The sequence below is a fragment of the Pyxicephalus adspersus genome, chromosome 2, assembly GCF_032062135.1.
Source record: "Pyxicephalus adspersus chromosome 2, UCB_Pads_2.0, whole genome shotgun sequence".
NCBI lineage: Eukaryota > Metazoa > Chordata > Amphibia > Anura > Pyxicephalidae > Pyxicephalus > Pyxicephalus adspersus.
The window spans coordinates 78305696-78322151 of record NC_092859.1 but is presented as its reverse complement, the minus strand read 5'-3'; the positions used below and the strand labels follow the sequence as shown (position 1 = coordinate 78322151).

Genomic DNA, 16456 nt, shown 5'->3' with positions numbered 1-16456 from the left:
CCTTCCTAAACGTCTTTCCCTGAGATCTCACAGTGTGACCTGCCAGTTTGTGGGTAATTTATTTCTATGTCTGTACTTCACATTTAGCATTGGACTGCTCTGATCAAAGACATAGCTATGGTAGACCACTATATTGGTTTGAGGGCAGCATGGGTGAAGGAGGGAAGTACTTTTCTGACCATATAATGATTTTTCTAAGCAGCAATATCTCTAGCACCTGGCAGCTCAGATACATATGTAACATACAGTTAAAGAGAACCTGAATTTAGGACATGCTGAACAAACCTTTAGCCCAATTGAAGTTTTACAATTAAAGTTACAATTACATTTTTTTTAACTTTACCCCTGCCTTATGTGATTTGGCACTGATTTATGCCTAAAGGACTATTTTATTTTAGTGAAAGTAAGGAATAAGTCTGTAGTTCTGTATTAGCATTCACCTCATACTAGACTTTCCAAGCTAATTACAGACTCACAAGAGAATGGGAGAGCTACCAAAGGTCATTTAAAAGCCCAGCATGTGTTGCAAATACAATGTCATGCAAGCAATCTGAAATATATTTCTGCAAAAAAAATGTTTTACAAAACATATATACCCTGTATAGGTTTCATGTCTAATCTATTTTAAACCTACACAGTGCTGAGCCCCATGTGATGAAGCCGAGTTCTAAACCACCAATCTCCAGTGCTATCACATGGAAGATGGATGTGTTACATAGTGCTTCATACCTAGAAGTGCTAGGTAATTATATTTTCTTGGTCCTGCCTGGAAAGATTAGAAGGAATCAGGATGTAGTAGGTGTACACACTTAGGGACCTGTAGGAGAGTTCCTACCCCAAAATCTCAAGCACATCAGTTGAACAATGATGTAGCCTTTGCTCATGGCTCCTTCATACAGGTCTCACATATAATTTTCTAGTCTATAAAGATGTGCTGGTCAAGCTGCCACAATACACTAACAATTAGTGAGGTTGGCCAGCCTTTCAAGACATCATAAACATATGTTTAGCTAGCGGCATCCAAGTTTTTAGAAGTTGGCTGCACGTAAAAAGGAATATTCATACCCCAATACATTCTAACATGGCCTCAGCTGAACGTAAAAATTAATATAATTGGTTCAGATAAAAAAACTGACCTATTTCGGCTCGGTGTGTGTAATATTCAACTAGATCATTAATAAAAAAAATTTGTGCCATTGGCTCCCTATGAACATGGCAATACAGTGGAAAGAACTTATCTATTATATCATATATATATCATGCCATGTATATATCATATATTTACATAAATATTCAGCATTTTCTGCACAATGATTAGTAGAATAATTTAACCTTCAAAGGTAATTTTCACTTAGGTGAAAGAAAGTAGAGTTTCACTTGCAAAGAATACCGAATCACAAGCAAGAAAAAAAATGTGATTTTTGTTGGCACTGGGCGATGTCAGCACAACTTCATTTAACTCACTAAGCTATGTGAACTTTCCAATTTCAAAGTGAACCTTCACTCAGGTTATTGTGTCATCGTTTACAAGCAAAAAAGGTTTTAAGTTTGTGTGTAAATGTTTGTTGATGTGTGTATATACGTGTGTGTGTGGCCTACTCTATGCTAATTTGTCTGTCTGTCTGTGTAGATCTTACTAGCATACATGTGTATCAGCGGGTGTATGTCTGGGCGTCTGTCCGTCTTAGTGTAAATTAGTGCATGTGTGTCAGTGTATGATTACCGGTTCAGATTTGTTGTGTTTGCTGCCACATTTTACCAGGTAATGGGTTTATTAGGAGTGTATACATGATCTAAAGTAGGAAGTTAGCAGTTATGCAGAGCGATACTTTTATAGGATAGGAGGTGGTGGCATCCCTATCCTTATCCAGTATCTATATTTTACTTTCCTCATCTTATGGTTCTTTATATGCTGCTAATTACCCTCCATTATTTAAAGAAATGACTTCACTTATGCACTCTTTCTCCATTGAGACACTATTGGTTATTTATTGTTTTTCATATTATGTGGTTCACTTTTCTATGTTTATGTTTACAGTTCTCTTTATTTTCTTGTCTAATCTCCTTTATTCCCCTCTCTATGTATTGTTATGTTTGTTTATTAATTATTAAAAATTACAATTTAAAAAAAGAAAAGAAAATGTCTTTATTACTTCATTTTTTTTAATTTATTTTACTTTTATTTTTTTAAGTAATATTTACCTTTGCGGAATTCAGCGATACCCATAGATTTAATCCTTCGCAGACTGATCCAGCGCTAGTTGTTCCTGATGACAGGAGCCCTGCTCACTAGTGTGCCGTGAGAGATCTTAGGGTGTATCGTGGAAAATTATCCAATTTCAGGTAATTAGTTTGAAAATGAATATTTATTTACTGCAAATAATTTGTCTTATTTGTCTATACCAGCTATGTATAGTGATAGGGAGAACAAATAAATACTCCCCCACTAGATGGCAGCAGGTAGCTAATTACCCTGTCTGTGACATTTTTGTTTAGTGATGTCCTGCAAGATTTTTCTAATGTAAAATATGTGCCACGAAAGGTTGGGAAACACTGATGTAAGGCAATCTTGGATTTGAGTTTTGGAATGGGCCAGTAACCCTGGATTATAGTTTGGTTTATATAAAAGAGAGACTGTAAAGGTCCATTGTTATATATGGAACATTTAAAGAGATTATCTAGTCAAAATAAAACTAAAGCAAATTATATTGTAAATAGTGTCCAAAGAATTTAAGGTTACAGTTGTTTATGTAAAATAAAGGAATGCAGCCATGATAAAACACTATAACTGTGAGGGATCGTCTGCCCTCATCCATTATGGACGACAGTGACTGAGCAATGCGTGACGTCATCATTAGACTGCCGGCTTCCTGTTCGGCGCACACTTCTTCCCATGCTTCTGTTTAGCTGTATGATCAGCAGAGAATGGAGGAGGATCGAACAGTGAACCCGGTCCGATCTGCAGAGTTGGTGGATGTCGGTTCCTCAGAAGGTGATGACAGCCATGAGTGGCCATAGTATTACTTTAAGAATGTGAAAGCCATATGATCACTTCTGGTTGCATACAGGAGAAGGGAACAGTAAGGCAGGACAAACGTGTTTGGATTTTCACCATTAAGTACTAAAAGGATGACGCTTTAAAACCCTGAATGTTCGCCCAAATTGCGTTTGTACAAACTAGTGCAGTGTATTTCTCATTAAGTGACATTCTTATTATGTCTATATTGTGGGCAAGTAGCCTGGAAAAATAGAGGTGATCTCCTCCTCCTTATGTGCAATTAAAATCAAATATTAAAGTATTGTGTACAGTTAGTGTTTGGGCTTGTGGTGACCCATATCAAAGAAAAATATTTGTATATATAATATATAGCTAGGCACCGTTCACCCTGACCATGAGGTTGTAGGAGAAGCTACATAGGCAGCAACCACATTTGAAATGAATGGGGGCTGGTCAAAAATATTGGTACCCCTGCATTCATGTCAGAAAAAGCCCCATTTGTCTCATAAAATTGTTGCAATTACAAATATAAAGATAAAGAAAGAAGAAAACAGGCTTTGTGTGTCAAAGACGATTGAATGTATTGATAAACAAAAGCAATATTTATAATGGTCCTACATATTAGCATAGTACTCCTATGCTAACTGTGCTAATAAATTATATTGACAAAATGTCATGTCTCCGTTACCAACTCGTTTCACCCATGTAGGGATCCACTATAGGGTAATGGGGTCCATCCGAGTGATTTATTATCCTCCTGAGCAGTAAGCCTGAACGTGGCTCGGGGTAAAAAGTAAACACTTACCTGGTCCCATCAGCACCCGCCAGTGTCTTGCCATCCTCTGGTCACGTTCTCTTCGTCGATCTGTCCCCCGGCGAGAGCGCTGAGCTTTCAGGTGACACTAGGGGTGCAGCGAGAATTTCAAATTATTTTGTATTGCATTCAATACAAAGTAACCTTATAGCGTTTGAAACACAAAATCATGTCAAAGTTTCTTAAATTTTTTTTATAATTTATTTTCACATGATTTTGTGTTTCAAACTTTATTATACTCATACTATTATATTATACTGTAAAATGAATTTTCATGAATGGCAGTGTACTGCTTTTAGACATATAAATCCAGACAGAAATGAACCTCCCAGAAGGTTAATAAATCACGGACGGATTCCATTACCCCATAGTGGGCCTCTACATATGTTCTTAACCTAACACTTCAACATGAAGTATATTGACAAAGTCAACCTATAAATGTCTCCTTATCCCCCGAGGAAGCCTTTTAGGGGAAACGCGTTGGGTACTGAGATTTTTTTTTGCCAATATAACTTATTGCATTGCACAGAAGGACTATGTTTAGCACATTCAGCATATGAGTGTAATGTTAATATGTAGTACTGTTATAAATAGTGCTTTTGTTTATCAATACATTCATTGACACCTTATCAGAATCATACTAAATAGACTTAATTTGAGCATGTGATGCTTATTTTTAATTCAACAAGACGAAAGAGAAAGATTGATGATATGTAAAAGGAAGAATTGTTTGAATGATGGATAAAGAGCCTTGATCAACTTCCAAACAAATTCAAGCTGACCTGCAGGGACAGGGTACAACAGTGTCAGCTCGCACTATGGGTCGCCATCTGAATGAAAATGGAAGCTATTGCAGGGGACCCAGCAGGACCCCACAGCTGGCACAAACTTAAACAAGCCAGATTGGAGTTTGCTAAAACTCACCTGTGGAAGCCTCAATCCTTTTGGGAGAATGTCCAAGTCTAGTACGCTAGACAGATCTAGACAAAAATGCAGATTTTTGGTAATGCACATCATTCAACTGTTTACAGAAAACAAAAAGAGTCCTTCAAAGAAAGAACATGGTCCCTACAGTCAAACAATTTTGAAATGAATTGGTTTAAGACAAAATTGGAGAGTTCTGAAGTGGCCAGCAATGAATTCACATCTAAATCCCCTGTGGGGAGATCTAAAATCAGCAGGTGGGAGAAGGAACCCTTCAAATGTGAGACCTGGAGCAGCTGGCAAAGGTTATCCAAAATTCCAGTTTAGAGATGTAAAAGACTCCTTGATAGTTACAGAAAGTGAATAACATCCGTTAATTCTTCCAAAGGGTATTCTACCAAGTATTAAGTTGAGGGTGCCAATAATTTTGTCAAGAACATCGTATTTTTTTTTTCTGCTTTTTCGTGTTCTTCTAGTGCCAACAAAATAAATAAACATGACAAAACCAAAGCATTTGTAATTGCAACAACTTTCTGGGAGAAGTGGTGCATTTTCTGACATAAATGCAAGGGTGCCACTATCTTTGCTTATGATTGTATGTGTGTATATATAGATAGATGTGGCACTTAGAAGGCAAATCAGGACGAGTATCCCCATTCCCCCCTAGTGGTGGTTGGCTAAGCAGTGGTAAACCCTAATGATGCTTGAGCTGTAATCTGGGTTTACCTTTTATTAGCCTTTAGAAGGAGAGGGCGTATGGGGATGCTCTTCCTCCAGCCCTAGAATACTGACTTTCCAAGTGCCGTCACTTTAGCTACATGAAGGGAAAGGTATTATGGGGACACACTGAACCTAGCAGAGCTGTTTTGTACCTGAGTTGGCAGAACACACCCCCTCTAGGCTTGCCGGGTTCATTGTTTATAGGTGTTTTCCAACAGTTTATTTTTAAAACACAGCAAGGAGCATTCTCTTAAACACTCAAAAACGTGCCTCCAACAAACACCCTCATGTAGACTAGCTCTTTGGAATGCATGGGAATTTCAGATATGGGTGTTTAAATGCTCAGGTTAAATACTAGGGAGACAATCCAGGTAGACTAGGCTTTACCCTTCAGACCGAATGACATATGCCATCTTGTTCATGCAAACCTCAGTTTTTTTCCTTTTCCCATACATACCATAACTTCTATTGCATTTCTTTTTTGCCCAAAGGTCTGTACAACAAGTTGCTTATAAATTCAAAGCAGAAGAAAAATGGATTGTCTTCTCCAATTGTCAGAATGCCACGGAGCAGCAGTAAGTCAGTTTTTAAGTTCATACTTTTTATTAACCTCTCTAGCAGTTCATTTCTGTCCGAATTTATATGTCTAAAAGCGGTACAATGTTTTTAATGAAAATGTATTTTACAGTATATTAGTATGCCTATAATAAAGTTTGAAACACAAAATCATGTCAAAATAACAAATTAGTATTACAAAAAAAATAAACTTTGACATAATTTGTGTTTCATATTGTATTATACTCATATATTATACTGTAAAATACATTTTCAAGAAAGACAATGTACCACTTTTAGACATATAAATCCAGTGTATTGCATTCAATACAGTAATTTTGTATTGAGTGCAATACAAAATAATTTGAATTTCTGACCGTGCCCCTGGTGGCGGCTGTACGCACCAACGTCACTGGGAACTCGCGGTTGAACGTGAGCGTACTCGCCGGAGGACAGATCGAGGAAGAGGACGCGGCCAGAGGATAGCAGGACACTGGAGGACGCCAATAGGACCAGGTAAGTGTTTGTTTTTTACTTTTTGTGACTCGGGGTTACTGCTTTCAGCTCGTTTTTTTTACCTCATCTAACTCGTGGTTACTGCTGGGGAGGTTAATTGATGATATTTTCAGCTTGGACTCACCTTTTATTTACATAACTGTGGCTGGATAGAATAAACAACAGTTTATCTTGTGTTTTGTTGTCACAGTACTTGACCGAGTCCAGAGTTTTCTGCCTCAGATGGCCTCAGCCAATGAAAAACTCAGCCAAGAAATGAAAGACTGTCCAGCTGGAACCTATGACATAGAGAATGTTGAAGATCAGGAAAAGATCATTGAAATGGCAAGGATGTTGCTTTCATTAATGGTTTAGTTTTTTATTTTCTCTGCATAACAGCTATTAGAGGGGGAATTAGCATACCGCCCAATCCATGTGCTTAGAGCACAAATACAGGGACAATATTTGAGATCTGGGTGATTTTTACACATGTTCTATAGTTATATTTATTGTTAATGTATGGTGGTGCAAAAGATAACAAAACGTACCGCAATAAAAACTTAACAGATGTTCTAACCCTTCCCGAGTCCTTATAAATCATGATAAAGGTGATAATCTTTTCCTATTAAGAAATAAAACCTAAATCTGGGATAAGAGTATGGCCTATACGCTTTTTTTTTTTCTTTTAATATAAATATATATTATGTTCAGACCTTAATGACATGTTCTCATTTTACAACATTTATTACATCACAATTGTTGATTGTTTGTATGCAGGATGTGGCCTTGGTTGAACTGAACAGTTCTGACTCCAGTGAAGAAGAGGAAGAGAGCAACTCAGATGAAAGCTCTGACAGTGATGCACAAGAAGTAACTGAGCACAATATCAAACTGAGCAAAAAAAAGAAAAAGGCCAAAATCGAAGTATTAAAAGGAAATTCTGAAATGAACCAGAGTTGATAGGACTCTGCAGTTCCTGTATATAACAAAGGACAGTGCAATACTATAACGAGAAGAGCTATAACTAAGAAGAAATGTTAGAAAAGTTCTATTTAATCAAAAGAAAAGTAGTGTCTCAGTTGTTAATTATTACTCACATCTCCCGTTATGCAGGAATTACTCTGTAAAGTGTTATAAATATATTTTTTGCAGTGTTTGTATCATTTTAACATTGGAATATCTGCTTTTTATAAAAGTATATATACCCATCAATTTCGATACTTCTTTGGTTTTCTACTGGACCGCTAATCTACTGATTTATAATAAAAAGATCTCTGTGAGGTCCCTGGGTCCATTACATAATGTTCTCACTATTTCTATTTTTTTTTTCATTCAATATTTTCTAGTATTGAATGTGCCAGGAACTGACGGACAAATCTTACCACAGTAATTTCAAGATTAGAAACCCAGGGTGATTCTACCCACTGAAATGCTACTCGGAGGAAAATTTGTGTGACATTATACATTTGCCTTATTTGTAGATATTGTACATTTATTAATAAAATATATTATGTTGATTACAGAATGTTTTCGGCCAACGTTGTTTTGACTACATACAAAAAATTGTATACATGGCGAATGGTACAGTGACATCTCTTATTATAATTCTATAGTGTTCTTTTTATATCTATAATTGTACCGGGCAGGGGGGATTAAATGTTACATTTCAAGCTGGTAGGTTCTTAGTTGCAGAAGGAACAGTCTCTTTTTCAGTAAAATAAATTTACCTAACTGATCACATTTTAAAGCTTAAACTCTCCTCTCCTTGCATCTTCAAATGGTCTCTTCTGGGTCCTGGGGTTTTTGTCCATCTTGATTGGCCAGGCTAGAAAATTGTAGCAGTTGAATTTTTGCAAGGGAGTTCATTTATTTCTGGAAGCCAGTGATGCCAAGATTGTATACTAATTGCACACTAAGCTGTGCAAATGCAAGTTAGTGTACATTAAGGAAAAGGCTTGTTCATAGAAAGTAAACAAAAATACCTACATTTTTAACAATTCAATCAGTTCAACAAAAATACCTACATTTTTATCTATTAAAACTTGCCTAGGAAACCTAAAGTGTTTTTTATTTTAATTTTGGATGCCATGGGCAAGGGTTGGACACTCCCAACATTGTACTGTGGTCTTTGAGGGAAGATTTACCACTCTAACTGCTGTATTGTACTACTGCAAATTTAAAAGAAAAGGGAAGTTTAAATAAAAAAGTTGCCCTTAGAACAAGAGATTAACCTCCTTGGCAGTATGAATAATAAGTATTTTTAAATGTAAAAGCAGTACATTTAAAAATACTTATTTTAAATTTCCTGCTGCACGGCCCGTCACGGCCGGCATCTGTGTCCCCTGGCCTCATGTTCCCAACATTCACAGGCTGGGGAGGCAGATGCCAGTTGGCATCTGTGTAGCCTGGTAATGCCCTGGAGGCATTGCCAGGGGAAGCAGATGCGGGGCATCACTGGAGAACGCTGCAGAAACATGGGGACCAGGTAGGACTTAAAAACTCCCAACGCTTTTGGTAATGAAAATTAACCCCGACCCACACTCGGGAATACTGCCAGGGAGGTTAAGGAAAATCTTTTAACATTGAAACCTGATCTGAAAGTTCCCTTACTTTGGACTATTTCCTCCTCTGCTTTCTGTACAAGAGACACAGAAACCTAAAAGTAAATTTCCCCAATGGTACACTGCAAAAATTTAAATAACAAGGGTTTTACACTTTTCTATTTTATTCAAAATGATCCCAACAGGTTTAGTCTATGGACACTCCAATTGTGATTTTGGATGACAGAATATGTATATATTTCATACTCGCCTCTCCAGCACTCCTCTAGATATTGTGCTTTTGCAATGAACACAAAATACCTGAATGCTACCAGTTGTAGAGAACAAGACCTGCTTAAAGGGGGACCTAATTCTCACATTATTCAGCTATTAGACCAGTCAGGACTATGAAGTCACAGAAAGTGTAGATTTCCCTTCTATACCTGGCCGCTGCTTTACAATGTCCTCTTAATGAATGATGGGTATGTATACCTATAATGCCAACTGAGGGACAAGGGGGTCAGAAGTTTTCACTTTTCTGCTTGGAAGAAGGAATCAATCATCTTACAAGTTGCTGACCTTGAAAATGCTTAGAAATATTGTTACCTGTAAAACTAACTGGCCTTTTAGCTATTTATGTAATTTAAGGTATATTACCTGTGGTTTGTGTACTTTTCCACAAAGGTTTCTTTAGTTAGATAATTGTGAGTGGTAGTTGTTTATCTGTTTGTTGTCCTGAAAGACTGAATGTGCCAACCCTTAGAAGGTATATTAAAAAAAGAAAAGTTTTTTGGCAAAAAAAGTATTGTATTCAATAATAATTCTCATATAACAATACAAAGCATTTTAGTCCAGTAAGCCACAATGAAAGCTTGTAATTTACAGAGAATGTTGATTACAATTTAGGCCCTAAGGCTTTACAGTAGTCATCCAGCATATTGTGCTCATATACAAGCATAAATGTTTTAACTTGCAGACAAGAATTTGTTCATATGGATTGTTGTACCTGACGCGTTTCACTCTATTAGACTTCCTCAGGGGTAGCGGTACATCAACAAAAACTTACACATGCAGTTAATGTATATGGTCTTGCTATGTGACTTAGGTCTGAAGGCTTGAAGATGCCAAGGGAGTCCCAAGTATTATAGGGGAGTTTTTAGTTGTTGTTGGTATTGCCCCTGTTATTTACTGTACAGCAGGCTATTAAGGATCCCAGGAGATAGTTGTAGATCTGTAAAAATATAAACTTGTTCTTCATAACGAGCAGTGTAGTGTGGAAAAACTGCTGGAGTGCAGTGAAACATTTATGGTTGTATATGTGCACAATATGCTAGATGAATACTGAATGGCGCCCTTTAGGGCCTAAACTGTAATCAACATCCCCTGTAAACCACAAGCTTCATTGTGGCTTACTGGACACAAATGCTTTGTATTGTTATATAAGAATTATCATTGAATTCAATACTTTTATTTGCCAAAAAAAAACTTTCTTTTCTTTTTATTTAATATTACTTTTTCACAAAACTAGAGGAACAGAAAACACATAAACTACACTCATTGGACACTATATTAGGTAAATCTGTTCAATTGCTTATTAACGCAAATACCTTATCAGCCAATTTAGGTATGTAGACATTGACCTGCTGATGTTAAAACCTAACATCAGAATGGGAAGAAAGGTGATTTAGGTGACTGAATGTGGCATGATTGTTGGTGCCAGGCAGGCTGGACTGAGTATTTGAGAAACTTGATCTCTAAGGTTTACAGAAAATGGCCTGAAAAGGGAAGGTATCCACCGAGCAGCAGTTCTCAGTAGTAAAATGCATTGTTGATTCCATAGGTCAGAATAAAATGATCAAACTTGTATAAAGCCAACAGTAATAAAAATTCTTTAGATTATAACTGAGGTATGCGGAAGAACGTCTCTGAATACACAATATGTCAAGCTTTGACGCAGATGGACTACAGCAGCAGAAGACCACACAGCGTGCCATGCTTCTCTGCTTGGAACAGGCACCTAAGGCTAGAATTCTACCAGACTCACAGAAATTGGACAAAATTGGGAAAATGTGGCCTGCTCTGATGAGTCTCTATGCAACATTCAGATGGTACGGACAACAATTTATGCTACAATACCATGCATGTTAAAGTGGAACCAAAGTTAAAATAAAAAATCCTTCTTACCTTTACTTCCGCAGATTTTAAGTGAAAAAGTCTATAAACTGCAAAACACTTGTGTCATTTATAGGTTGTGTCAGCTTATCACTACAGCTGATGTTTGTTAACATGGAACAAAAGAGACCTGTTTTAAATGTAGGATACTAAGTGATTGCAGGATAATGGGAAACACTATGTAGTCTATTGAAATGTATGTACAGGAATTACTGATATAGTGTCATTTGCAACAGGACTGACAATATATTATGGGCAAAGAGCTGTATAGTAGACTACTGACATCTGTGACCAGGGTAAAGGAGGAAGCAGGAGTAAATAAAGCATTAAAGTTCTAATTATATAATAGGAAACGGTTTTTTTTCACGCAGTGAACAAAAATGTGAATGTTCCATATAAAGTAGAAAAAAAAATTGTGCCTCCCCGTCGGGGAATCGAACCCCGGTCTCCCGCGTGACAGGCGGGGATACTTACCACTATACTAACGAGGAAATGCATGTTGATCTTTCCTTCTCTACTGTCTACATGTGTGAGGCTGAAGGAAAGCTGTGTTGGAGTCATGCGATTATTATTTAAAGGAAAATGTTGTTTGGTCATTGATATTTTAAAAACTGCCTGACTTCTAGTGATTACTCTTAACCTCACAGGGGATTACGGTAACAGATTCATCTCCTGATCCATCCTGATAACCGAGTTATGTCCGCAATATTGCCTCTCCAGCTTGGTACTAATCGTTACATGTATCTGTTACTGATATCTGCAGACACACACCTAATGTATTCCTGATCTCTGCTCCGTACTCCCATTCATGATCACTGTACCCGAGCACTTATTGGGATCTCTGCAGACACTCCTCTATCTCTAGGGATGTGTACACAGGGAGCTGAACCATGATCCCTGTACCTTTATACCTGTACCATTCTAATGATCTCTGTATCTACATACCTGTACCATTTAATGATCTCTGCACCTATATACCTCTAACATTCTAATGATCTCTGCACTTACATACCTGTACTATTGTAATGATCCCTGTACCTTTATACCTGTACCATTCTAATGATCTCTGCACCTACATACCTGTACCATTCTAATGATCTCTGCCCCTACATACCTGTACCATTCTAATGATCTCTGCCCCTACATACCTGTTCTATTCTAATGATCTCTGCACCTACATACCTGTACTATTGTAATGATCTCTGCACCTACATACCTGTACCATTCTAATGATCTCTGCCCCTACATACCTGTACCATTCTAATAATCTCTGCATCTACATACCTGTACCATTTAATGATCTCTGCACCTACATACCTGTACCATTCTAATGATCTCTGCACCTACATACCTGTACCATTCTAATGGTCTCTGCCCCTACATACCTGTACCATTCTAATAATCTCTGCATCTACATACCTGTACCATTTAATGATCTCTGTAACTACATACCTGTACAATTCTAATGATCCCTGTACCTACATACCTGTACCTTTAATGATCTCTGCACCTACATCACTTCAATCTTTGATCAGTTGGTGATTGTTGGTATCAGCAAGGCACTTTTTGCCATGATCAGGAATGGAGACATCCACTAAGGAACCTCATAAGCTTGGCACAGGAATACCAGGACCATGAGGTACAGGACACATAGTGGATGGGGGATTTGTTTTTCAAGTTGTACTCCTCAATGTTACAAAAGCAATCATTGCTGTGATTGTAGGGCTCCACCCAGACCATAGGCAAATTTATTTAATGTTTTCTTACCTTGGGACCACAGTCCAAGCTCTTCCATGCAAATACAGAGAACTTTATGTGGAGCCAGTGACTTGTCCTAATCACCAAGTTTCACTCCAAAATTTTTTGAAATAATTTTCTTAACTAAGACAATGATCTTCCAAAAAGCATAAGTATTATTGAAATCTTTGGAAAAAAATGTTCCCATTGCAGGCCTGTGTTATTGTTGGAAAGTTGCACTCAATTTCCTATCTGCCAAAACATTGTTAGCAAGCTGGGAATGAGGAAATATCTCTTCTAAATATCTTCCATATGCTATCCAAAATAAAAAAAGAACATAAACAGTTGTCAGCATAGCTCACTTTAGCTCACCCAGCTGCCCTGGTAGCAGGGACTTACCTTTTATGACATCATTGACAGTTTAACTGAACTGTGCACTCAAAGTCACAAACATTATGTTTGGTTTGTATAGATGTCTGAGAGAACAAATATCTGTGTTTCTGTATAGCATTCAATCTGCCTCAAACTGGAGCCTGTAAATACCAGTATGGATTTGATAAAAGTTTGGATTTGATTGGCTATCATGGGGCAGTGACGATTATCTGATTGATCTGTGTTTAACTTCATCTACATTTGTCATATGGGGATGATCGTGACTGATAAATTTCTACTGGGCGTCAGTTAGATGTGTTAGGGTCAGTTAAGTTTAAAATAACTATGGTAATATTTGTGAAATGCATGTCTTACCTAACCTTTATGGTATTGAAATGTATTGTGAAATTTTCCATAGCTGCGAACACACTGGGTGTACACGAAATAACCAAAAATTAGGTTTATCAAGTTATTACAAACATATTGAGTTCTATTTATAAAGCAGTGAATCTTAAAGAATCCTTAAAAAATAAAGCAGTGAATCTGCTTTATAAATAGACCTCTTGTTGGGGGCAGGAGGAGGGGGTCTTCCATGTCCAGGTGTTTTCAATGGCAGTTTTTTATTTTTCTCCAGAGAATGTTTGGTGAATGTCAGATTGACTGCTTTATAAACAGAGTAGCATATTTGTAGTGAATATAAAGTTATATTACAGTGAATCTGGTAGAACTAAACCTGATTATCATAAAAGTGTGAGTAGACACTTCATTGCAAAAAGAATATTTAATGTCTCTTCTGTATGTGTGCATGATCCCAACATATTGGGTGCCAACAAAGAAAGATTTCCCATGCACATGTTTGTGAGTAGCATTGCTCTCCCCTGGCCAATAAATGGACACAGATCCCAAACCCAAAAAAGGATTAGGTGACGATATCAGTGTTAGTAAAACATGTGGGGGGGAGTTTAGTTCTGCTGTAATCAAATACTTATTGCAGGTGAAGCTTCCAGGTGCATGTGCCTTTATTAGGAGTGCTTTAATCACTACCAGTGAATTTATGCCATACCTCCCCAGTTTTGAATATGACACCAAGAGGACACCATGGGATATAAAAGACATCACCCTGTCTAGCATGGGTGAAGTCTATTTGTGCTGAATATTGGATATGACTTACAGAACATAAACATTGTAGACAGTCTATGGTCCTTGTACCTGCAAAATACAGGTCAAAGAACCCCTAGCAACCTCTAAAAGAACTCTGAATGAGAATAGCTGCTCCATATAAAAAAAAAGTCCACAGAAAATATGTTTTCAGTTTAATTTAGTTAAGATAATTCATTTATACCATTTGTTAAAATGAAGTGCACTGTGAATATTCTTTCCCTGGATTATTGTATTTTATCCAGTTTGCACAAATTATTATTGTACAGAAAAAAACTTTTACACAAGCGACAGTCAGATCAGTAACCGTGACCTACCATGATTACATGTCAGGATAGTGTGTGGCCAAGGTGCCTTGTACCTGGTTGTTTCAAAACCTACCAATGGAGATAGATGAAGGATGAACACTACATTATAAAGGAAAAATGTTACACAACAAGCTGTGGTTTGTGATTGCATAACAAAGGAAATTCTAGGAAGTCTTGCATAAAAACCGCAGAACTGTGCAAACATTATGTAATGGATTAAGGAAATGTATCAGTATAATATAAATGGAGATTGTATGTTCAATCCATGTTTGTTATGGCTGCCTGCAAATTTACCCATTTTTTCCTTAATCAAGGAACATGCTGCAAAATTTTTCACACACCATGTTAGTGTGTTTCTTGGGAATTGTGAAGTTATTATTGGAATGCAAGCATCTCTGTGATTTTATCTCACTATTATATCTTACTATATGTAAAAAACACAGAGACCGTTGATCCAGGGAATCAGGAAGGATTTTTTTTCCCCTGTTGAAGCAAATTGTACCAGGGTTTTTTTGCCTTCCGCTGGACCAACTGTCCATAGGGTTTTATATCTGGGATATGTTTATTTTCTCTAGTGGTTGAACTTGATGGACTTATGTCTTTTTTCAACCCAACATACTATGTAACTATGTAAGCAAACCAGTTCACTCAGGGATACACACATATTTGAATTGGAGCACATGCCGCAATACAGTTTTTTGAACAGGGTGTGAAGCAACCAATTCCTGCAATGTGTGGAAATGAGCACCAAGCATATCCCGGCAGGCAATCAACCATTTATCAGCTTCTTCTCCAAGTAGCATGAGACAAGAGAAACACCACGGTGACTTTAAGAATGGGATCACAGGGTCCTACGGCTCCCTAGAAGGGACAGACCACCTCTCATTCACATAAATACCAGTACAATACCAAGGTTTTTTCATAATTCTGTTCACATCATAACAGCCTGGTAACAAACCTTTTGCAATGCTCTTTATACTACCCACAGGTAAAATAATAGAAGTCCTTATTATTTTACATTTATACTTCTGATGTGTAGTACACAAGATACAAAACATATACAGAACTCCAGCCTAAAGTTGCTAACACATTAAACCTTTTCAACATGGCAGTGGTAACTGTTAGGCACCCAAATCCAGGAAATCCAGGCGAGGTGCTACAAGGGCCCAGAGAAATATAGGGAATGGAGTCTTCACCAAACTGGTCCTCACATAAGGAGGACCTTGATGAAAAAGGAGATATATTTTCAAATCACACTCCTCATCTGCTCTTTAGTTCACTGTGCTCCATGGAAGAGGACCCAGAACTGGATGACCTCACGTATTGTTGGGAAACTACACCCTGCCTGTAAAAATATGCTTCTTCATCATTAGAAGTTCACAAGTTTCCTATTCCAGTAACCTCTTTTCATTTGCTAGTATAATGCAGGGTCAAAAAGTTCTGTTTTTCTGCTTGGTGCGATATATTGTTTTTATTAGCAAAATCTTTTGTCCCTGAAAACCCTTAAATTATTTTAGTGACTAATCTACATATTGTAGATGGGATGAAAAAGTTTCTTTTATCAGAAAGAATTATTTTAACCTTGACGAACGTCATGGAGAGCCACAGCTTTTCGATTTTCTTTCATGCTATTACTATCGTCTATAAATTGAAGGATAACAGT

At 37.3% G+C, this 16456-nt stretch overlaps 1 protein-coding gene and 1 non-coding gene across 2 annotated transcripts; one reads left to right on the top strand and one right to left on the bottom strand.

The window, feature by feature from the left end:
* The first annotated feature begins 2859 nt into the window (after nt 1-2859).
* Nucleotides 2860-8031, top strand: NOPCHAP1 (NOP protein chaperone 1). The gene is made up of 4 exons (XM_072401180.1): nt 2860-2992; nt 5948-6031; nt 6718-6851; nt 7284-8031. Exons 1-4 carry the CDS (start codon nt 2926-2928, stop codon nt 7464-7466), a joined length of 468 nt encoding a protein of 155 aa, XP_072257281.1. The 5' UTR covers nt 2860-2925; the 3' UTR covers nt 7467-8031.
* A 3606-nt stretch (nt 8032-11637) lies between these two features.
* TRNAD-GUC (transfer RNA aspartic acid (anticodon GUC)) lies at nt 11638-11709 on the bottom strand. The gene has a single exon. It is a non-coding gene; the product is annotated as a tRNA-Asp (tRNA).
* Nucleotides 11710-16456: the final 4747 nt, after the last annotated feature.